General features: G+C 43.1%; 1 protein-coding gene across 1 annotated transcript; it reads right to left on the bottom strand.

The window, feature by feature from the left end:
- Positions 1 to 10: 10 nt before the first annotated feature.
- nr6a1a (nuclear receptor subfamily 6, group A, member 1a) lies at positions 11 to 23,345 on the bottom strand. Its single transcript, XM_063896339.1, has 9 exons — positions 23,196 to 23,345; positions 12,308 to 12,538; positions 11,175 to 11,230; positions 10,419 to 10,579; positions 8,852 to 9,082; positions 7,623 to 7,877; positions 6,397 to 6,518; positions 5,789 to 5,941; positions 11 to 5,003 (listed from the first exon to the last, which is right to left on the bottom strand). The coding sequence occupies exons 1-9, from the start codon at positions 23,209 to 23,211 to the stop codon at positions 4,873 to 4,875; spliced, it is 1,356 nt and encodes a 451-aa protein (XP_063752409.1). The 5' UTR covers positions 23,212 to 23,345; the 3' UTR covers positions 11 to 4,872.
- Positions 23,346 to 23,862: the final 517 nt, after the last annotated feature.

Raw genomic sequence — 23,862 nt, 5'->3', positions numbered from 1 at the left:
ACAGTCCGAGTACATTTGCATAACGTTCACATTTATTTGGTTTCAAGTTCTAACACATTCTAAACATGCTTTTAACACGTAATGGATCACATTCTTCACAGGTAGTTAAAGTATTAATAGCAGACAAGAGATTCCTGAAGAAAAAAGCATTTCAAACGTCTGCTCACAGATGATGACCGTGTGTAAATATATTTCTTCCCTGAGATATGTCACGATCATCCTTTACTTCTCCCAAACTCATCGTGTCCTGCAGGACTACAGCAGGGGCTGAGGCTCAGACTGGGGCCTGAACAGTCTGACGGCTGCAGCAGGAATTGTGGAGCACATGGTTATAGTAAGAGCTTTTAAAAGTGTGCAGCAACTCAATGCTTGTTGCTGAACATTACTGATGTCATGACTTTGTAGCGAAACATCTAACAGGCACCTTACGACAAGGTCTTTCTATAACCGAGCGCTGCAGAGCTCCTCCTCTCAGGGTTCTGAGAGTGCTACTGTGGCGGGGCTGGACGTGTGGCTTTGATGGCCAGGTGGATGATGGATTCCCCCTGACCACAGCTGCGGAATAAAGTTGATTAAAAGAAAACTTTGACCCTAAAATGATGTACTCGTTTTTTGGGCTGTTGTTGTATTCAGGTCTAACCTGATTTGCTTTGATTCATCAAGGCATGTGAGACACACTTTCTTCACGAATGCAAGGTAACTGTGGGGGTGGGTTGAAGTATGCCTTTAACATGCTTCTTCACAACCTTTACCTTATGTTTGTAGAATGCAAATATGACCCATAATGTTGGTGTAAAGGCAGAGCCGTTTGGAAGATTATTACAATAGTTGGGTGTCATGACGTTATATATCAGTAATTTAGGCTGGCAGCATTTGTTCAAAAGCCATACAGGTCCAACCCCAGAGATAAGACGGTTATCTGAAGTAGCGTGCCGCAGCGCCAGGGTCAAACAACGAGTGAGGCGTGTAAACACGAGGAGATGTCTGTCCACAAACTCTTCGTCTGATGGATGGTCCATCAGAATCTGATATGAAATGGCTAGCTATCGTTCCTTCTTACCAGTGAAAAACAATCATGGAGCACAGAGGAATAACTGTCATATCAGGATGTGGTGAGTACAGTGGACACAGCAAACAGCCACAGGGTAACAAGTCAACACACAAAATAAAGCACTGGTTACTGCAACAAGAAGGCATGATGCCATGCTTCATCTGAACACTGACATTCTTACATCATTGGTATTGGACTTATGATTAACAGGACAAAAGTGAAATGAATGAAAGAGGTAGAGGATGAGAGAAAGCCAGAAGTCAGAGAAGATAAAAGTTGCTGACAGCAGGCAAGTCTGAGGTAGAGAGGATTATGAGGCAACATGTTTACACGATTAAAAAAAATAAAGATTAAGGAAACAGGTATCAGAGCGTGTCATTCATCTGGAGGTCACTGAGTGAAAAAAAAAAAGACAAAATAGAACATTGGTGCAATGAAACCAATAAATAAGACAAAAAATTCTATTTGAAAGTAAGCAACATGATGACAAATAAAGAGGTAGTTTCAGTACAGAAATTGCAAATGACATATCCCTCGTCTGCAAAAAAATTACAAATACAGACAATAAAAAAAGAACACTTCTTCAGCACGTGTTTCAAAATCTGACAGGAAGTCACAGTAAGGTAGCCGTGGTGAGTCCTCATTTGTTGAGGAGCCGTTTGATATTTGCTGCTACATTAAAGAAAGAGCCCCCTTCAGATCCTCTCCCACTGTCAGATCTCAGCACTGTGATGTTCAGCATTCCTAGAGTTACTTTGAGATGAAGTGACTTTGTTGTCGACCACCCTGCTACAGATACATCCACAGTAGGTGGGATTGATGACGTAGGTCCAAAATGGCAGCAATTTTAAGAAAAAGTAACTATGAAACTAAACTGAAGCTGTGTCTCAACAGTGGAGGAGGATTTCAGGGGGAGCTGGTTCTGTTTTGATGATGCATCGCTCAGAATTTACATAAAAAACATATCCCTGAGATTATGTGGTTTTTAGGTTTAGTTCAACATGAAGACATGAACACTCTTTACTTTCTCAGTTCCCCAGTTTAATCTGGCGGTTAGATTTGGAGGCATTGGTCTCTTGAGTTTCTGCTTCCAACCCAAAACGAGCTCAATTCCGTTCACCATCCATTTTTAGAGATGATGGCAGAAATATAGAGGCACATTTCCCAAAGCCTGGACAAATAAAACTAAAACTGAACTACAAGGCAAGTGAAAAAATATTAAATGCTTTTGGTATGCTTTTTGGTGAAATGACCCTTTAACCTCAGAAGCCTGTGTGATGCATGATGAACATTTGACTAAATAGTGAGACAAAAATATGTCCACACCCGTCTTAGCTGCTCTTAGAATCCTAGTGGTAGAACATTAGTGTAATTTAACTCAGGTTTGGAACCGCAGATGGCTCCAAAGCATCACATTTGCATTGTAAAATGATTCAGAAATACATAAAGGCTCCGAGATGTCAGTATAGTCCATGTGAAACATGGCTCACATCGCCTGTGTATGACTGTTCCATAAAATATAGTGGACAATGGAATGAGTACTAAAAATCCTGTCAAAAAAAAAGTAAAGCATTCATTCAAAGTTTAGAAAAAGACAGGGGCTCTTTTCACTACCCCCTCCACAAGAAAGACAATGAATACGTGAAAAACAACAAAAATCCAAAACATTAACATTATAACTAAAAAGGAACATGAACATGTATAAAAATCAAAAGATGAAAAGCGGCTGACTATGAGCACGGAGCCCTGCAGTGGGAGGCTGCGAGGTGCGGAACATGCCACCACCTCTCCGTCCATCACCAACTCTCCCTGCAGGTCTCATCTTCAAACTACATCCACTGAATGAAGGGGGGGAGAGAAAAACACTTTTCTACAGAGGACCTACAATGTCCTGGAACCTACATCTACTAATACTACAAGTTCATCAGCATGGTCACTGAGGAACTCCTGAATGCAAAACATAACACTCACTTTACCCTGTTTAGATTCAGGTCTGCAGGGACCTGAGAGAGCGGAACACACTGGGTGGGTATGGGCCAGGGTCAAAGGTTAAGGTCTCCGAACCCCACCGTTGTGTGCAAAAAAGAGAGTCGTTGCAAAGACTTCATTTCAAATTGTTCGTACGTCATGAAATGGCAAAGAACCTGAGGAATCAGGAAGACTCCTCCTCCGGCTTGAAATGATCATCTCAAACTTCAAAAGTAAAGACCATTTTCTATATGGCTTTTTTTAAACGATGTGGTCTCTTAAACTCTGAACCTCGACCGCAGTGACACACTGCCAGAAACAGTCGCACTGAATCCATCCTTTAAGCTGATAATCTGCAAACTTTTAACAGCCAGTTCATTAAGAGATGTGGGTTATTGGTCATTTGGCCAACCTTAGCCAATAATCAATCGGACCTGAAGCTCGGCTCCACACGATCTAGGGCCTCTTGGATTTGGATCTGGTCCAACTTAAACTGCTTCTGGTCTTGGGTCTGTGCAAAAGTTTGATTGGACCTGACAAGACCTGAAAACAGTCCAAGTTCCTCTAAAACTGCCCAATAAGACTTTTGAACGGACCAGTGGTTTTTAATCTGGGTTTGAAGCTGGATGAGCTGACAGAAGATAACACTCTCGGCCAAGTGTTTGTTGTCAGTTCCATTTTGGTTCTAGTTGGTCAGGTATACATGACCCAAGAAGATCTCTAACCAGTCAAAAACACCGAGCATTAGCTTTCTGATCTTTGGTTTGTTCTGAATAATTGTAAAATCCAGGATTTCACAAACTTCACCTCTAAACCAACAGAGATACATGCGGTTGATAGTGTGTCGAGGCTACAATGCTTCAGGTTCCTGGCACTGAAGAGAGCTGAGCAAAAACAAGCCATCTGAAAGAATCAGAGGGAGAAACAATCTCATCACATCTGCTCTATGCATATATGTGTGCACAACCATGTGTGCATGTTTAGCAGCATTTAGAATGAAATCCGGCAACACACTCGTCTGCCCAGCAGGGGGTCGCCCCTCTGAAACAGATTGATTCATTTCTTATCCTGATCCTTCATTGATAAGAATGATTTTTTGTGGAGCTATCAGCCCCCAACCCATCAAGGGGTGTTTGAAGAAAGCATTGCATAACACTTTGGTCAAAAAAGAAAAACAATAAAACTAAAAACCTAACTATACTCCCCTTCCCCGCAATAAAGCCTAACATCCCCAGTCTGATTGTAAAAAATACCCGTATGCTCCTTTTTCAATGAAGATCCCGCAGATCCAACATCTGTCACCTTAACCAATGGAATGTTAAACTGACACGACCGCCTCCCATAAAGCAGGGCTAATGAGTCCATGCAGACAGAAGCTCAACTTTTGCATTCCCAGTGAAGCTAAACACTGGTTCAATCTTTGATTTAAGCAGCTCCCGTGGACATTCAGTCTCTGATTGGGGGATTTGGTTTTAGACCGGGGAACTCTTCATTTAACAGAAAGAAAATTTACCTGAACATAGCAACAACATTTTCCTGAGGTAGTCTCAAACACTCGTCACATGTGTCTATCCGCCCCGTCTGAATAAAATAAACTCTTTTAAAGTCTAGCTCTCACAATAGCAACAGTGACACATTGAGCAAACTGGATACACACTTGTAAACTCCAAAGACCAATGCATCTACGAGCATTTGTTTTGTACAGAAGCATGTGCACAGTGTAATCAGCATACATTCAGCTCTGTCGTGTAATAAATATATAAAGAAAAAAGTTACAAAAAACAAACTAGCTGCTTGTCACATTCACAAGAGGGGAGACCAGTCCCTCGCCTCGGAGGGTCAATGGGGGGTGTCTAGTTTCCAGAGGAGGCGGTCACGCAGGGCGGCGGGCCGCTCCTGTAGCTGGTCAGGCTGGATTTGCAGGAGTGCAAGACTGCTTTGAACAGGAGGGGGAGCTGCTCCAGAGGGACGTTCACCAGCTTCCCTGTAAACACCGGAGGGTTAGCTTACACAGCGGACAGCAGAGCAGAGATGGCATACTATTTCTACCAATTAAAAAATGTAAACGTTCACTAAAGTGCATCGTTTGTATAAACAAAGCCTTTGTGCATTGTAAGTATATTGTTTCTTCTCTCAATTTATCAGCAAATAACATATCATACTACTTTCTATATGCAGGCCTATTATCTCTACTTTATCTGCACTAAACCTCTGCTGCTGGAAAACTGCACATTTCCCCATTGTGGGACGAAGAAACGAATTGTGATCCTCTGTTTATACTGGCCCGGGTTTATCAATTCAATTCAATGACTTTATAAGCATGACCATAATGATGTTGTACAATTGCGACATCTATACATAAATACACATTTGTACTTAAAACATTTCTAACAGATGCAAGAAAAACACAGAACCACAGCAACATGTGGGTTATTGCGCATGAAATGCTGATAGTCAATTCATATAATACATTCAAAAAAGTACCCCAATAAATACAAAAAATGTGAGATCTGGTGCAGATGTTATCTCCACTACTCCTCCAGGCTTGTCTGCACCTGAGGATGTGTTGTGATTGGCCTGGGGATGCGAGTTAAAGCTTGATTCAATTCTTAAGCACAACACAATATCAAAATGTATCGATGAAAGTAAATCATTTAAATGTATCAGACGGGCCTCTGCGTGGCGCTCTGAGGTCTTCCAGTCCACCGTTATATAAGTAAGACTATAGAAATACTGAGGGTGGCTCTATCCAGCTGTCAGAATCTTTACCTGCGATGCAACGGATCTCCGGGAGACACATCATGATCTCGGGGAAGCGTTTGGGCTGGTGCGGGTACTTGTACTCCGTGTAGTCCTGACACACGTACCAGTAGCGCTTGTTGAGCTGCTCCAGCTGCGAGGTGTTGGACAGTCCTCGGATGTCTGCAGACAAGACAGAGAAGGACAGGTTTTATTTATTTTAGAGGTTTTCATTTGTATTATTTAACAGTTTTATTAGCGACATTTCCTGGTCTTTTAACTTTTATTATAACTATTAAAAGGTTGTTATATTTTACTGTATCTTTTCATTTTGTCTTATGTCTTCTTTCATTTTTCCAAGAGGGATGATTCTTTATTTTACTATATCATCACACCTTTGACCTCCTTGTGTCTCTTAAAGTGTTAAGATGTTATATTATGTTGTTATGTCTAACCCTCTGATCTACGGGAACTTCTTGCTCTCTGTTTTATTGTGTAGTGTGTGCCATGTTGTTAAAGCACTTTGAAGTGCTTGCTGTATAAAATGTGCTACACAAATGAAGCTTTATTGTTATGAAAGTGTGGAGAGTACTGTTAGGGTTGATAAAAGCTTGAACTCTGTCGAATCAGATCGTTACCTTGGTTGAGGAAGTTGATGGCTTTCATGCAGGCGTACTCCTCGTTACTGATCTTCAATTGGTGGAACTTCCGGAAGAGATAAATCAACCTCTCCATCACCTCCATCCCGTCCTCGCTAAAGCTGAGGAGACACACAGACATGCTCATTATGCTGGGAATACGCAGTGGTGAGGAACATTTATATCAATATAGAAATGAAGAGTTTTAGGGTTTGTCCCAGTGGCAGCAGGAAGAAAGACTGGGATTCAGTGGAACGCGTATAAAATAATGATATCATTCACATTTAAATCCACTGCCAAAACATTTAAAATCCCTCAAGCCCCATTATCTTAAGCTTCTATGCTTCAATGAACACGGAAAGAATAAGGGAGGGAATACGTCAGATGTTCTGAAAGTGCTTAACAAACATTTTGCTAATCCCACAGCTGTTTGAAGGAGTTAGAAAAGGTTCACAAAGTTTAATTCCACCCTTCAAAACTCAATGCCCTGTCTCTCTGCCTCACAAACGTGTCTCTGTAAATCAGATATGCACTGCTAAACTGCAGGCGAGTAACGGGGGCCGCAGAGCAGCACCGTATATTAGGAGAGTGTGTGTCAGGAGGTCAGATAATTCTGGTGTGATTTACACAAATACAAACCCCCAATCATCCTTTTCTGCCCGGCGTGGGACATGCGTGTATTTCACATGTCAGACGGTGCTAGCCACAGCTCTGTCCTGAGGAGGCCCCCCCGTTCACGGACCGCTTCAATGGCCCTCAGCCAAACACAATACTTCCCCTGCTGTGATGAGGGAGATATCCAACTCTCAGAGATACTGAGGTCAGAGTGGAGCAACTCTGCTTTTTATTATTACTTTTCCATCCACCTTTCTCCTTCGTGAAATACTACCAACACGTATGATTCAGTTACTTAATAATATGTTGCTGCATGATCAATTTAAAGTCGGCATAATTGATAATTTAATCCAAAGAATTTATTTTTCATTCAGAAGTAGCAAAGAAAATATTCTGAGCCTCTCAAATATGAAGATTCTTTGCTTTTCTCATAGTAAAATGAATACCTTTGTGTTATAGACTGACCAAAGACACCACCTTGGAATTTGAGATAGGAATTTGACTTTTAAAAATGGCTTAAAACTGGTGAACAATAACTTTGTCCACTTCTTTAGACAGAGTTATTAGACCCAAGTTTATGGAACATCTGTCCACAGCTTCCTGCCACTCACCCCTGCAGCTCATCGTCAGACGGCGTGTACTTGGCGGTGACGTCGGCCAGGTCTCCAAAGATCTGCGCACTGTAGATGGTGAGGCAGGAGAGCAGGATGAGCTCCTGCCAGGTGGAGCTCAGCAGGCAGGTGTAGTCCTCTATGGAGAGCTCGCAGAAGAACGGCAGCTTCTTGATCCAGGAGATCTGGCGGAAGAGCAGCTCGTCTGCCAGGCGGCAGAGCAGCGCAAACAGCTCCACCTGAGTCACTTTGTACCTGTCATAAACAAGGAAGGGGGGTAGAACTCAGCAAGAACTCCAAAATATTGGTTTGTAGTGGAAGCAAATCTTAGCTCTACCACAGGGGTGTTTCTCACTGAGGGCCACATAGAGAAAACATATGAAGGGCTGGGCCCCTCACTAGAGGAGAGGCTTATTGCCTCATAAGTTAAGTTATAAGTTATTAAAACCATTTAAATGTAGCTAAATGTTGCTTGATACTTGAATATGCTTTTATAAAAAACAGCCTCCATCGCAGCTCTCCGTAGGGTTCATTTATTTTGTTACAGACAGTGTTGCAGCTCATCCCTTAAACAGGAGCCTCAGAGTGCTGATAATAAGGGCACATATGAAGGGTATATTTCAACCTGGTTGTGAAAATAAGTTATTGGGCTTTTTTATCATCTAATATTTGTTAGAACAAGTTTTCAACTTTAAATGATGGAATTCACAAAGTGGTCTTATTAACACATGAATACTGCAGTGTAATATCTGTTCACACACACAGCCCCGGGAATAATGAAGAGCCCACTTCAGCAATATCAGTTTCTCTGGTTTCACTATTTATAGTTATGTCTGAATTAATACTACTTTATTTTTTTATTGTATTCCATTAACTTTTGACAACATTTCTCTGTGTTGGAATTCAACAGACACTGGAATGGCTGCCATACATGTAGAGATAAAGATTTAAGAAACATGTGGAGTGGTCTCTGAACTTTTTCTGGAGCTGTATGTTTAAGAAGTACAATATAAGAAGTTTCAGGTGGGGGCCACATTCCATTAGACTTTCTGCTGAGGGCCAATTCAAAATGGACAGCGGGTCGTAGTTTGGACACCCTGCTCTAACATGATGCAGGTCCATTTTATTAGTCACCACAGCAACAACACGTGCTGGATACCCTGATCTGTGTTCCATTTGCAGTGATGAGGGGGCCGGGCGCATCAAATGTAGCGTCTCCATTGACTCACCCGTCTTCTATGAGCATAGGGGTTCCCAGGGGGGCCAGGTCTTCAGCTGCCACCAGCTGCAGCACCAGTGGGTGGGACTGTGGGTAGAGGCTGCGGGGCTGGGGGGCCAGCAGGCCGGACTGGGCGGCGTAGCTGAACAGGTGGGGCAGGAGCTGGTAGTGTGTGGACATGGAGTTGTTGATGTACTGGTCTCTGAGGGCCGCCGTGTAGCCGTTCATCTCCACAGAGCGACTGGGTGCACACAAAGGTCAGAGGTGAGACATTACATCATGTAGGGAACATTTTTCCATATAGCAAGGATTAATCTTACATTTTGTGTCAATCATATTGAAGTGCTTCCCAGAGATCAATGTGTTTAATAACCCTTTTAGTGTTTGTGCTAATTCAGGTTGAAGGGACCTTTTATATCTCCATCCATCATCCACCTTCTCCCGCTTTTCCGTCAGGGTCGCGGAGGTAACAGCTCCAGCAGAGAGCCCCAAACTTTCCTTTCCCTAGCCACATCAACCAGCTCTGACTGGGGGATTCCAAGACGCTCCCAGGCCAGCGAAGAGATATAATCCCTCCACCTGGTCCTAGGTCTAACCCTCGGTCTCTTCCCAGCTGGACGTGCCTGGAACACCTCCCTAGGGAGGCGCCCAGGTGGCATCCTCACTAGGTGCCCGAACCACCTCAACTGGCTCCTTTCAACGCGAAGGAGCAGCGGTTCTACTCCGAGTCCCTCCCGGATGACTGAACTTCTCACCTTATCCCTAAGGGAGATGCCAGCCACCCTGCGGAGAAATCCCATTTCAGCCACTTGTATCCGTGATCTCGTTCTTTCGGTCATGACCCATCCTTCATGACCATAGGTGAGGGTAGGAACGAAGATGGCCCGGTAGACAGAGAGCTTTGCCTTCCGGTTCAGCTCTCTTTGTCACAACGGTGCGGTAAAGCGACTGCAGTACCGCTCCCGCTGCTCCGATTGTCCGGCCCATCTCACGCTCCATTGTTCCCATTGTTCTCTTTTATATGTCAGTACATTACAAGCATTAGTGAACGATTTGAGATATCGTACTGGACAAAAAGACTTTAAACTAACACTTTGGTGGAGCTCCTCTCCCTCCATCATTAACACTTGTAGACACAACACACTTCACATTGTTCCTGCATACCAAGCACATGCATTCTGTCATTGTTGTTTATTTCTGCTCAGATTTCTTTTGATAACTCAAGAATTCTTCTGAATAGCTCTCAGGCTGTGTGGCTATGGTGATAAAGCTGATGTTTATTCTAAATGACTAAATTAAATACAGTCATGCGAGTAGCTAGACAATATCTGTCCTTGATGATTGCAGATAGACAATGCACTCGTCTCCATAGCAAGAAAAGCAGATAGCAGAGGGTTCTTTGTGTTTGCTATCATCTGCGCGCCCAAGGAGCTGCACATTCATGCATTCTTCAGCTGATGAATACTTTAACTAAAGTCTGGCAACGATGGGAATGAGGTGTTAGGCTGTCAGGGCCGGCTCATTATCACAATGATGGGGTGAGTGCTGGCGCTGAGAGGACTTGATGAGGGACTCACTTGGAGGACAGAGTGGAGGCAGGGGAAGGCTGGTTGCCCTCCGAGGCTCCGTTGCTCGGCGAGCTGTGGTCACTGTCTCCGTTGTTGCCCCAGGTGTGCTCCGGGGCGTCCTCCTTGAACTCCTGCCCCGACATGATCCGCTCTATCTCCTCCTCTGTGATCTGAAACACGCACAAACAAACAAAGAGGGTGTGAGCTCATGGAGCGAAGGAGAGGGTGTGAGCTCATGGAGCGAAGGAAAGCGCCGTGTCCTAGTTTAATTGATCAGCATTGACTGCTTTTCACTAAAATGTTGAGGAGCAAGGACACAGTGAAACAGGAAGGTAGAAAAAGGAAAAAAGAAAGGACAGAAAGAAAGCAAATTGTGTGTGTGTATCTGATTGATAAACACACACCTAAAATAATATGATCCTGGCCGGTCCATAAAGGGAGAAAATAGACAAAGGCATTTTGAAAGGCATTAGCATGCCGGAAAACGTGGTGTCTTGTATCTGCGACTGGGGTCAAAACACTTTCAGTTCTATCATTCACCACACAGAGACGGCAGTTCACTCCATATGAACCACAGAGGTCCTGCTTTCATTAGGGCGCAGAGACAAAGCCGTCTTTTAATGGAAGCGGGCGTTTTTTCAATGCATTCATGTTGAGCCAGCTCTGGGACTGAGCCACAATAACATGTATAGAGTGACTCTTAGCCGGCGGGGGTCAGTGAATGTCACAAAAACAACATTTCTAGTATTCAAGTAAGTGATGTACCTGAACGGGCCCGATGCTTTTGTTCCTCCCTCCTGGCATGCCATCCTCTCTGATCGCTGCATGACAAAAAGAAAGATCAGAAATTTCAATCTACACGTGGTCCATGAACACACCACGGATCAGGATTGGTGTCAGAGCTCTACCTAGTGGCTGAGACGGATCCCACAGGGCTTTGCTTCACAACATTTGGGGTGATTTGGTAATTTTTCAACTTTTTTTTGTTGCGCAGGTTAAGATTTTTTTCTTGACATGGGATTGGTATATTAGAAGCTGGGAATTGAATGTATGTCTCGTGCCAGGACATGCCTGCTTTCATCCCAGTATTTGAAGAATAAATCATTTAAATGAGGCCATCAGGCGGAAGCAGCACTGAGGGGTTATCTAAAACCAGCCTCCACTAGGGGGCAGCATGGTATCTGGGATTAACTCATCTCTGGTCCTTAGGGGACTTCCTTTCTGCCTGGCCCTGGCATGCGTCATGTTTGAAGTTTTTATAAGTAGATGTATTTGTTGATTTAGTTTATTTAGAGTTACTGAAAATAATGAAGTAGGTGTATCACAAAGTTCTAGTTTTCAAACATTTAAAATATCATATGGTTGTCAATTCTAGCAGGAATAAAACCAGAAGAGAACTTTGTCAGGTACTGTTATCTGTCTCTGAACAAGACAGCATTCCAGCAGGTGATCCATGGTTCTGAACCTTTGGCACTTTAACAAATATAAAGTTATTTCATTTGACTTGATGGAGTCATGTCAGTATGAACGTTTTAGCTTTGTAAAAATATGTTTTTTGTCAATAATCTCATAAATACAGGGTTTAACCTAATAAACTAAGATTTATGGGGGGCCCAGTCATCAGAGACTGTATCTAGATTCAAGCGTTTAACGAATACAGCCAAGCAAATGTTTTAAAACATTCAAATGGAACTGTCAATCCATTACATTTAATTTATTCATAAAAAAAGAAAAGATCATGTTCATGATATGTCTAAGTATGTATAAGGTTTAATTGCTAGACGTTTTCACATTACTATCCATAAAAAACATGGAGCCAAAAATGTGAAAAAAAGGGATACAAAGGAACTTCTCATAACCGTTATGGGGTTAAAATATGTGATGCGTCCACACGTTACCTTTGCGGTTCATCCCCATCTGCAGACACTTGAGCAGGCGGCAGTACTGGCAGCGGTTGCGCTGCTTGCGTGACATCTCGCAGTTCTTGTCGCGGCTGCAGCGGTAAACACGCTTGTTGCAGATGCTGCGCTTGAAGAAGCCCTTGCAGCCCTCACAAGAGATGATGCCATAGTGCAGGCCTGTGGCGCGATCTCCACAGATAAGGCAAGTACGTTGGTCCGTTGGATCATCTACAGAGAGACAGAAAAGAAAAAAGGAAAGGAGGCTTTTAGAACCACTTCCATCCAGTTCTTAACACTACTTCATCCACACGTGAAAAAAAGGGGGTGCAAAAACCTCGCTGGAGGCACACGTTTTTAATTGAGATCATGGGGGCGGATGGGGCTTAAGCACTAGCCAGGCGCTGGCTAATCCAAAGAATTCTTAAGCCCCAACTCTCATTTTGTGAAAGTGGAGGTGTAACAGGCAGCAGGACAGGGAGGGAGACGTCTTGTGCATGTTTTATTCAGCAGCGAGCTGAAACCACACGACTGATTTGTTTACAGTCTCTCCTTTCTCTCCTCGAACAGCAGTATCACGCGAGGAGGCCTCTTTCAGCAGAGACCTCCGATCTATTCATCTCAAATGTTGCTCAAATGTGCTCCATCAATCCATTTGAGACATGCAATTCAGGTTATTTAAATATCAATCCATTTAGACTTTTTAAATGTCCTAAGACTTCTTCTTACAATTGGTCTCCTTAAACTCCTCCAGGCCCGGCACATCTCGGCCTGTCTTGGCCTGGATGTTCCACACAGCGCTCTCTCAATCATTAGCCTTCTGTTTGCCAAAAGTGCAATTTCTGCTGATCACTGCAAACTGTGAGAAGTTGCTCTGACAGGAATAAATGAGGCCTGTAACGTGGAACACATGTGAGGGCATTAAAGACCTGAAGTAGGAGGAAGTGGTGGCTCCATGCAGGGAGTCGTGTGGCACAGAGTGTCCTGAATCAAGTGCTAGAAATTACACTGTATGTGTCGCAGGTTTATAAAGGTTGGAAATGAGACATTCAAATGGCAAGAAAAAACAAAGTGATTCAATGAAGACGTTGGATGTTTGGGGACATACGAGAGGGCGGGAAGAGGATCAAAGAGAGACCGAGGACCTTCTTCATGAAGTTACTTTACTAATCGTGAAGGTACTCTCATACTGTTAAGACAGCAAAGTGAGAGAGCTGCTGGAAATCTTCCCTTAATCCCCATCTACCTCCCAGCTACAGAATGCACATGATGAAACTCACTCAGGAAGCTGAGCATTAAGTGGGAGCACATATTCTCTGCTCACCACATCTTAAGCTTTATCTCACACACACACACACACACACACACACACACACACACACACACACACACACACACACACACACACACACACACACACACACACACACACACACACACACACACACACACACACACACACACACACACACACACACACACACACACACACACACACACACACACACACACACACACACACACACACACACACCCACCCCTTGCTGACAGCCGCTGGGAACAGATGGGATGGGCTCCATGGTTACGGAGAATGGCCTTGCAGTGCAAAGACTGGCTGAAGCAGGAATGTGGCCTGCTGCTGATCTGGGATCAGGCTGGACTGATACGACCTTAGAGTCAGTTTCTTTAAAGGTCTCCCACTCTCGTAGGAAGTCCTGATCCGATACAGTATTGGTAATGTTGGTATTTGTGGGGCAGGGATCATTGCATGGAATATCAAATTCATAAAACATTGAACAAAAGCCAATAATCAATAAATCACCAACCATGAGGGCAATGCAGTTTGAGGTTAGACATGCAAACTGTGAGCATCCAGCTACTTAATTTAATTTCTTTAAATATCTTGTTTTAATTCTAGACATTTAAGCCTGGTGATGGAAATACAATATTTGTATTTCACTTAAGATGCAAAACAAATACAGTATCGTTTAAACATTGAGTTGGATGTTGTTTTCTTTTAAAGCCATGCTTATGCCTCAGTATAGTCCAAAAAGCAAAGCGCTAACATCTCATGTTATGAGAGGAGAGAGGATTCACTTCAGAGAAATTGGGAACATAGACGTGTGATTTTCTGCTCTTAATGCCGTTTCCATAAAAAAACAAAAACAAAACTTTTTTGTTGAAGTGTTTATGAAAAGTTAACATCTGTGTGGAGAGGAGGGGCACAAGCAGACATGGCTATTGGGTCAAAAGCCACCAATGTTCAGTGAGTGAGAGGATCCTCCAACAGTCTCTTCATTTCAACACTCCCTCTTTGTCCCTTTTGGTGAGCAGGCAAGCTCCTGCCGTCTGTGAAATATCAAACTCTAAATAACTACAATGATATAACACTTGAGCTCTTCATTCTTTAAGAACACAAACCCACCAACATCTGGCTTTTGTCTTTAGTGGGAAAGGTTACCAGCGGCACTTATTCCTGGGACCAATGAATGTGCAGCAGTCACGGTATTTATCTGCTCCAGCTCTATGGGCAGTGATGGAAACATGACACCAGCTGGACTCATTCTCTGCTACAGGGCTGGGACAGCCGTTTGAGCTGGATGAATAATACATGAAATCAACAGGGATCTAAACATTTCTTTATTACTTATTCTTGCCTCAGAAACAACCGTACTGCAGCCGGACAACAGAAACTGTGCCTTGAATATCAGAAACTCAACAGAGACTAAATAAGACTCATTAAATCATCTTTAGGAGTTCCTCCAGGGACCCAACACACACCTTCTCTGGTTTGACAGTTTTGAAGACAGACTGAATCAGTAACATATTAAAAAGAAAAGATTGGGCTCTGATGGTACCTACTTTTTGACGCAATAACGGACGCGTAATCTGACACTTAAGGAACAAAATAAAGTCTTATTTGAGTAATGCTCATAGGAAAGGAGTCTATAGTCAATTTCAGTGGGATCCTGCATTTAAAAACCTGCAAATACAAGATAGTTGTAGTGGAAAAAGGCTGTTATCAAGATTTTAGTGATTGAGTTTTAAACAGGAGAAGGCTCAGGCAGCACCAATGTTGTTGGATAGGAAGAGCTTTTATGCTGGACTGACAGAAGGTGGTTGTCCTGATGAACACATACTCAGGATGTGTGGGACAGAAGCAAGCACGCTCATAAGGAGTTTGCGCATGAGGAGCCACAGAGCAAATGAAGTAGACATAACAGGTCTGAGGTCCAGCAGTTAATGCTGCCTGCTGAGCCCCAGATTAACCTGGATATCTGATTAATGTAAGACACACACACACACACACACACACACACACACACACACACACACACACACACACACACACACACACACACACACACACACACACACACACACACACACACACACACACACACACACACACACACACACACACACACACACACACACACACACACACACACACACACACACACACACACACACACACACACACACACACACACACACACACACACACACACACACACACACACACACACACACACACACACACACACACACACACACACACACACACACAGACGGCAAACAGGCAGGTTTCCTCACCTGCTGATCGAACAGACAAAGCTCCCTGCCATAATAACCGCCTCTAATCCTCCAGTATGGAACCCGCTCACTTCAGGACTGGCCAGGTGAACCACCCTACGCTATCATACAATAGCCTCTTCCCATTAGTTAATTGTTATTTTATGAAAGTAACATTTAATATTATACCATTTTCTTTACTCCAGTGCAGGTGCTGTGTGTTTGGCAGCATGTGTTAAGCTGCTACTAAACATATTTCATTATCTGCACAAATGTGTTGAATATGATTTTTTTATTAATCCAAACAGGATTTCCCTTCTTAACATTTGTTAGCTGAGCTTCCCGTTTCATTTAATACTCATTTCTTTACACACTTAATGTATATATATACATATATATATATCCTGCTGTATATTTTGTGAAATGTACATTTTATTTCAACATGTATGTTTTCTTCTTTTTAATGCTATTTCATTCATATTGAGATGTTTACATTTTTAAATTTCATTGTTGATTTCTAGTCTTTTCATTTTTTTTTTATGTACAATGCCTTGTCTTTTTATTCTGCTGCAAAAATGTCCCAAATTGGGATCAATAAAGTACTTCTCATCTGGATCTTCTTTAGCAAGTTTTCCAACATAAAGTATATCAAACAAATATATGTTGATTTTAAATGTTGTGATTCATGAGCCTTGTGAAGGGGTTCAACAAAGCCCCCCCCCCCCCCAGATGATACTGTTTATCTCAGGGGACAGACCGGAGGTTAACTGATATTGGGCCTATTGTCAAAGGGTCGACACGGCCACATACCGCTGATTAAAGACACAGGGTTTGGACATAAACAGGCCAGAGACACATTGTCTTTAACATTTAGATGAGCAGGACTAGTGTGTGTGTGTGCGTGTGTGTGTGTGTGTATAACTTAAAGATCCAGCCCAGCAGAGGCATGTGACTGAGCTAAGCCTCCCAGAGGGGGGGGGGGGTTGATGTACTAACGGTAATTAGAAGTAGGTGGGGGTGTGCATGGCATAAAGCCTCTCACAGATAATGAATGGTGAATTGAGGACTTCTAATGCCCAGAGACAGATTAACATTTAAATGTGGGGACGGCAGCCTCACTGTACAGAGACAATGGGCGTCACGCAGGGAGCCCATCCTGGGATTAGAATTGGACTATTTTGGCGATTAACTTTATACAGCACAGAGGTTAAGGCAACTCAGAGGAAGCCCTGGCAGTGGAAGAATTAGTCTTGCCACTTGCCACTCTTTAAGAGCCCACGGCGGGACCTAAACGCATTACAGAGGTGACGGACGCTGTTCCATCATCAGAAAAGTCAGAATAATTAGGGCTACAACCTTTAAAAGATTCCAGGCTTTAGTGTCATATGCACAACAGTTACAGAGTTGTTGGCAATGAGAATCTCCCGCTCCTTCATCAGGGCAACACACACTGTTCTTAAGATGCTAGTAACAAAGAAGAAATAGTTAAATAAAAAGGTGCAGAACTCTTTTCATAATTGTTTTTGGTTTTTTTGGCCTAGAAAAGGGAGGGGGGGGGGAAGAAAGATGGCCACCATAACTTTCTAAAAACCACAGTATAAGTGTGAACTGATGGCACCGTTAAGCACAGGTTTAGTAAGTGTCTTAATAAAGAGCTTTTTAGCTACTTAGCTTCCGAATGAATCAGAGTGACACCTCCATGAAGCCTGAGAGGAGGACTTAACCTTCCTCCTCACAGGAGTGCAGTCTCATCTGGAGAGCCTCCACTGTATAGAGATCCCCTCTGCACATGGTACTGTAAGCAGAGCTGAGCGTGAGGTCATGTGAAGGGACCCTGGCATCATAAAACATGACGAAGATCAAATAAATGACAGCCACCTCATCAGCCAGCCATTTGTCAGCCCATGTGCTCATCGAGGGAACACATTAAAACCATATATTTCTCCGGCCAGCCTATGTGAAACGCCTGACTTCCACACTGAGGAAAAAAAACAATGGCTATTAGCTGCCTTCACTTGGGCTTATTTGCCAAATCTATCACCCTGTCTTTCAAGTGCATGGCCACCATATAAACAGGATGATTCACACCTTCACACACTTGATCTCAGATTGTCACATCCTATGACTCCTCCTCCTCCTGCCTGTAGATCACAATTAAATATTCATGACATTTACTAACTTCCTGAAGGCCCGTCTTGCTACCAGTTACACCCACTGAGACAGAGATAGCACATATAGAACAAATTCAATCTCTGAAATAAAAAGCATGAACAGAGTTGGATTTAGGCCAGATCCTAAACACATTTTATTTTAAAGGGTCATTTGACCTAAAGAACTCTCTCACTTTTTTATAGTCACAAAGAAAGGTTGAGCCTGTGGTCACAAATCTATCCATGGCAACCAAAGTTTGGACAACATGTTCCGTGACCATTACCACGTTAATGGATTTAACTCTTAAATGAATACATTTCAAACATGATGCTCAGTTTCTTTATCATTGCAGTAATATTAAGCCTTTTAGAATATTTGTGTGGCTCTTAAGAGTAGTTGAGTGAGTTGGAAAAAAGAACATGAAGGTGCCCGATAACGTTTTTTCACAGTGTTGGGGATTAAACCTTTTTGTTTAACTAAGCCTGGAAACATAGAGTTTGAAAGACATGCCTTCAAGGCAGGGGGGAGGGTCTGATAAAGAATGCTAATAATAGAAATACAGGACATGTAGTATATAGAGTATCCTGAGAGATACTGAGGACTAAAAGTCAGGATATCTAGGCTTCCATGTCACCATTGTTTCTTAAATCTTCTTTCTGCAAGTCTTCCATCTTTTACAAAAATGCAGTCTGTCCTTATTAAGGTCAGTGAGAAGTGAGGAGGACCATGAAGAGTTATAAAAGCAGTGCTTCATCTTGAACTCCACCCTCTGTTTCTCTATCTCGGGTGCAGAAACCCCCGATGCTCTGTTTCACCCCTCCACACACCCACTCTCTCACCCCCGCAGGCCCATTAAAGGCTGCATTGTTTCCCAGGGGTCAGCCTGGGTTTCATTCCAAACTTTTACACAAACCAGGAAATGCAAGAGGAGCAGTTTCAGCCCCTGAACGCCAGAGACAAACAGCGCTGGAGTTCCCCGAAAATGTGCAGACCCATGTACACTATGACATGCTGAGAGAGCAGCGCAGCGCATCGCTTGTCATATGGAACTAGGGACAGTTGTTTAATTTCACACTTAAAAAGGCACAGAGCAGCATAATATGTTTGGGCTACATCCAGACCCTGCTCTCCTGTGGGAACGTTTAAACAATGCCCAGGTTCATCCATCTGACGCGAGTGAGCTGCGTCATGCCAAGAACAGAGATGTATCCTGGCCTAATCTCCCTATTGTACACACACACACACACACACACAACACACACACACACACACACACACACACACACACACACACACACACACACACACACACACACACACACACACACACACACACACACACACACACACACACACACACACACACACACACACACACACACACACACACACACACACACACACACACACACACACACACACACACACACACACACACACACACACACACACACACACACACACACACACACACACACACACACACACACACACACACACACACACACACACACAGTGTAAAGCCACCTTTGAGAGGCTGACAGAGCAACAAGGCCTGCTGCTGAAGGGGTTTCTCTTCAGGTTTTGTCTCGGGCGTTCCATCACAATCATGCCCGGCTGACACAAGAGCGGGGGATGGAGGAATGTGCTGTACTTTTCTACTGCTGGCCCCCTCCCTTCCTCCTTCTCTCAAAGCCTTTCTTATTCCCCCTCCTCATATCTCTTCTACTCCTCCTATCTTACTTATCTCTCCTACCTGGGGCTGAAGGGAGCACCCCCCCTTCCCCAAGACTATGACTGGTATGTACAGAGACACCACACATCTAACACAGAGAGGTTAAGGCATCTGAAGACCCTCCATGAGTCAGAGCCAGCATTCCTGCAGCCCACACTGTGATGCTAATCTCTAAAATTGCCTGCATGGAGTTGCAGATTGAGGCTCAACCACGAGACAATGGCGACCTGTTGACATTGCTGTCTTGATAATATACACCCAGGCTTAGAGGCTAAATCATTAGCATTGAGTGATAGCACACCAAAGACAGGCTACATATGACTGTTATGCTAATGCAGGCCACATGAGATGTTACTTTGTTGAATAATGTGGGAAAAGGCAGCGACTGCAGGAGTCTGGCACACTGTCAGCGCTGTTTGCATCTGAAAAGATTATTTACCTATACCTTAACAATACATTACTTAAAACAGGTTTTTTTTTCCTCAAAACTTGTTTTCACTTTGCAAAAGAAGTGTAGAATAGAGTAACTTTATTGATCTCAATTTTTTCGATGCAGCAGAAGAATAAAAAAAAAGTTCTAAAATATGATACAGATAAAAATGGATAAAAATGTTGAATTTAAATAAGGAATAATCTGAACAAATAAGAAATTAATAGAATAAATCTGATATTTAACATCAGATTTGCTATTATATACCTTTGGCAACTTATTGCTACATTAACATTAAGATCAAGAATTAGTGTTACGGTTTGATACCAACCAACATTATGCTTATGTCACAAATTCTCATACAGAAGGTTTACTAAAGTTACCCAACAGGATCTTGGCATTAAACTATTTCCGTAGTTGTTTTACAAGAGGAGTCAGTAAAATCTGACACTAGACTTAATCATGTTTCATTCTCCATTTGCGTAGAATGTAAATAAAGAATGTAGGGTGTGTAGGTAACAGTTTCTCAGTTAAATTTGTGTTAAAGTGTGTTGTTACTTTTAATGATCTCCCATTAATGTTTACATTCAACATTTTTTGTATAATTAAAGAGAAAAGATGATAAAGAGTACAAAAAAATGTGGAACGATGATCAGTGTGTTCGGTTTGCTTTTGGTGCTGAACTGTTTTACTGTTGGGTCAGCACACTCTCGTATGAACCATGTGGTGAGTTTTTACAGCCATGGCTTTGTCTCACACACACACACACACACACACACACACACACACACACACACACACACACACACACACACACACACACACACACACACACACACACACACACACACACACACACACACACACACACACACACACACACACACACACACACACACACAACACACACACACACACACACACACACACACACACACACACACACACACACACACACACACACACACACACACACACACACACACACACACACACACACACACACACACACACACACACACACACACACACACACACACACACACACACACACACACACACACACACACACACACACACGTGCTGTTAATGAATGTTGAGTCTCCCCTTCATTAACAGGAGGGAGGGGACTTCCCAGAGACCTCAAGACAAACTCCCACTGATATTTCCCATGGAGCAAAATTCTGTAAAATGTGGAGTCGTGTGTGCCTCTGCTGATCATAGGAGAAATATGTGCTTCCATTAAGAAAAAACATTTGCAAACTCCAACCCTCTGAGTGTGGATGAGCTGGGGGAGGGTGAATAGCAGTTGAAATAACACTCCCCTCGGAAGACAAAGATCTGTAACATGATGGACCTGTGTGTGGTGTTTGCTTTGACAAGGCTCTGTCCCGGAGATGGATATGTTTCAGTGAAATTAGGAAAAAGGAACGAGCATGACTGGAAAGAGCTGCCTCGGTCAATGGCTATTTATAGTCGAGCATTACAGAGTCACACGAGTCCCTGACCTCCCCCTCTGTCACTATTGATCTTCACACTGCTGCTGTCCCCTGCACCTATATCCACATAAACAACCTCCCATGCTCCCTTTCTCTCTCTCCACATTGGCCTCTTCTGCTTCCTTTCTGCCTGCTCTTCTGAATAAATACTTAATTTAAAACACAAAGGTTTCCTGCAGAAGCAAGGTGATGTAGTGTGTTATAGCAGGAGTGAGGAGTAAAGCCTCCCCCAGCTGGAGCAAAAGCAACGTAGCTTCTGGCTGAGGGATTAACGGAGGGGGATGGGACGAATACAGTAACATGGTTCCTCCAAATGCTGCACTCAAGACCTTGAAGGAATATACATCCAACCAAGGAGATACTAACAGACGTGCTTCCATTGTCTCAACTCCCTGAGCCATTCTGATTTGAGGATAAGCAAGTTAGGGCTAAAGCGATGTGAGTGAACTGTACGATCAATAATAAGCGAGATAAACGCTTATCAAAGGACATTTAGTGACGAGGAGACCCGGACACTTTGCTTTGCCATGTGGGCAATATCTTAAGAGTGCAAAAGGTTCAAATTCCAAACTCCTGCAATACAAAGGGGAGGGGGGGAGTGAAAAACTGCAAAAGGAAGGTTATTTTATTCTAGCACTTAAAATAATTCAAGTAAACAGCCAAATGAAGCAACAGAAAAACAACGAGCTAAAAGTGAGCTGGGGAAAGCATCGTTAACAAAGTTCAAGGGAAGATCTCCTCATAACAGTCACACACCTGAAAAACTGCTTTGTGTGAAAATACACAAAGATTGAAGCAGCATGAAAAAAAAAAAAATTAGAAGTAACTAAAAAGACAAAAGGGCAAGAAAAGCAATATGTGAAAGCACTCTCTTTTGGGCTGGCTGTGATGGTCCATCAGAGTGGAGCTCCATCACATCACCACTGTACAAACCACACACACATACCAAAGATCAATACAGATGGAAGCTCACTGTGCAAATCACCACCGCACCAAGACATGTCATAACCCACACAAAAACAAGGCACTTGAAGGCATCGATCACAAGCAAAAGCTGCAATAGCTCATTAGCCTGGCCTGAGAATCATTAACAACCTTCAACATAAAAGGATAATCCTATCAAATGTAGCACACATGGAAAAGCATTGTAGCATTTATCTACTCAAAGTACAGAAAGGGTCTTTAGCAGCGATTAAAGGAGTAATTGGACGTTTTTCAATAGTGGTATTATATCCATTAATAGTATTTCAAAAGCCACTACTCCTCAAATATCATGCAGGCATTGGTAGATATGTAGCTATAGATTAGCTCCATTCTATAACACATATTGAAAGAGACAGAACCTAGCCTCAATCAAACAAAAAAAGGTATACAATGGAAATATTAAGATCCCAGAAAACCGTTTAAATAGATAGCGTTTGTTAATAACAATTCTTTTCTCCCATTCACACTGGTAGGTTTAAGTATGACTCATTAAGAGGACGCAATAGCTCTTACCTTCCCATGTATCCATTTCATGCTTCTCCCAGTGTGCCTGGACCCCATTCAAACACAGACTTGGCTAAAAGAAAGCCAGTGGGCCCGGTCTAATCATGTCTCTCTTGTCTTCCTCTGCCTCTCCGTTTCCTCTCCCAGCAACCTCTTTCATGGACAGCCTGCCCCTCTCTGACCAGAGCAGAGCCACACCACTGGTCACTTTACTGCCTGGTCACATGACCAGAGTTCAAGCCCTGGGGTCACAGCTTGGCTTGAGGTCCAATGACAGCTAGGGGTTATCTGAGTGGAACTGATAGTCCTATTTTCGCTGCCGTTCCACAATACTACTCTCCACCAACACCCTCCCACCCAAATTAGCCTCCCCTCCCCTCCACCATGCCTCTGGCCCTTCTGAAGAGGACCAAAGTGCATGTCCAAGCATAAACACAGGTTCAAGCTGACAAAACACACAGACATTAACACATTTAAGTGCTTAGTGCAACAGGGAAGAAGAGTACAGCTAGGGTTTCACAGCTAGCTTGGTTATTAAAGTGGATCCTCCTCCTCTGTTCCGGTACATTCCTCACATGACGCCAGCAGGGCATTTAAATTCAACCTTGGGAGTAATATCACCAGATAAACCTGCTGGTGCTCTAGTGTTGTCCATTAGATTATCAGTACTAACAAC

The sequence above is a fragment of the Eleginops maclovinus genome, chromosome 12 (genome assembly GCF_036324505.1).
Source record: "Eleginops maclovinus isolate JMC-PN-2008 ecotype Puerto Natales chromosome 12, JC_Emac_rtc_rv5, whole genome shotgun sequence".
NCBI classification, from domain to species: domain Eukaryota; kingdom Metazoa; phylum Chordata; class Actinopteri; order Perciformes; family Eleginopidae; genus Eleginops; species Eleginops maclovinus.
Note: the sequence above shows the minus strand (reverse complement) of the source record. Positions and strands in the feature narration are given on the sequence as shown.

Coding starts and splice junctions, on each gene's coding strand:
- nr6a1a (XM_063896339.1), bottom strand. Junction 11,231..12,307: donor GATGGGGATGAACCGCAAAG/GTAACGTGTGGA, acceptor TTTGTCATGCAG/CGATCAGAGAGGATGGCATG. Junction 5,004..5,788: donor GGAGATCCGTTGCATCGCAG/GTAAAGATTCTG, acceptor CGGTGTTTACAG/GGAAGCTGGTGAACGTCCCT.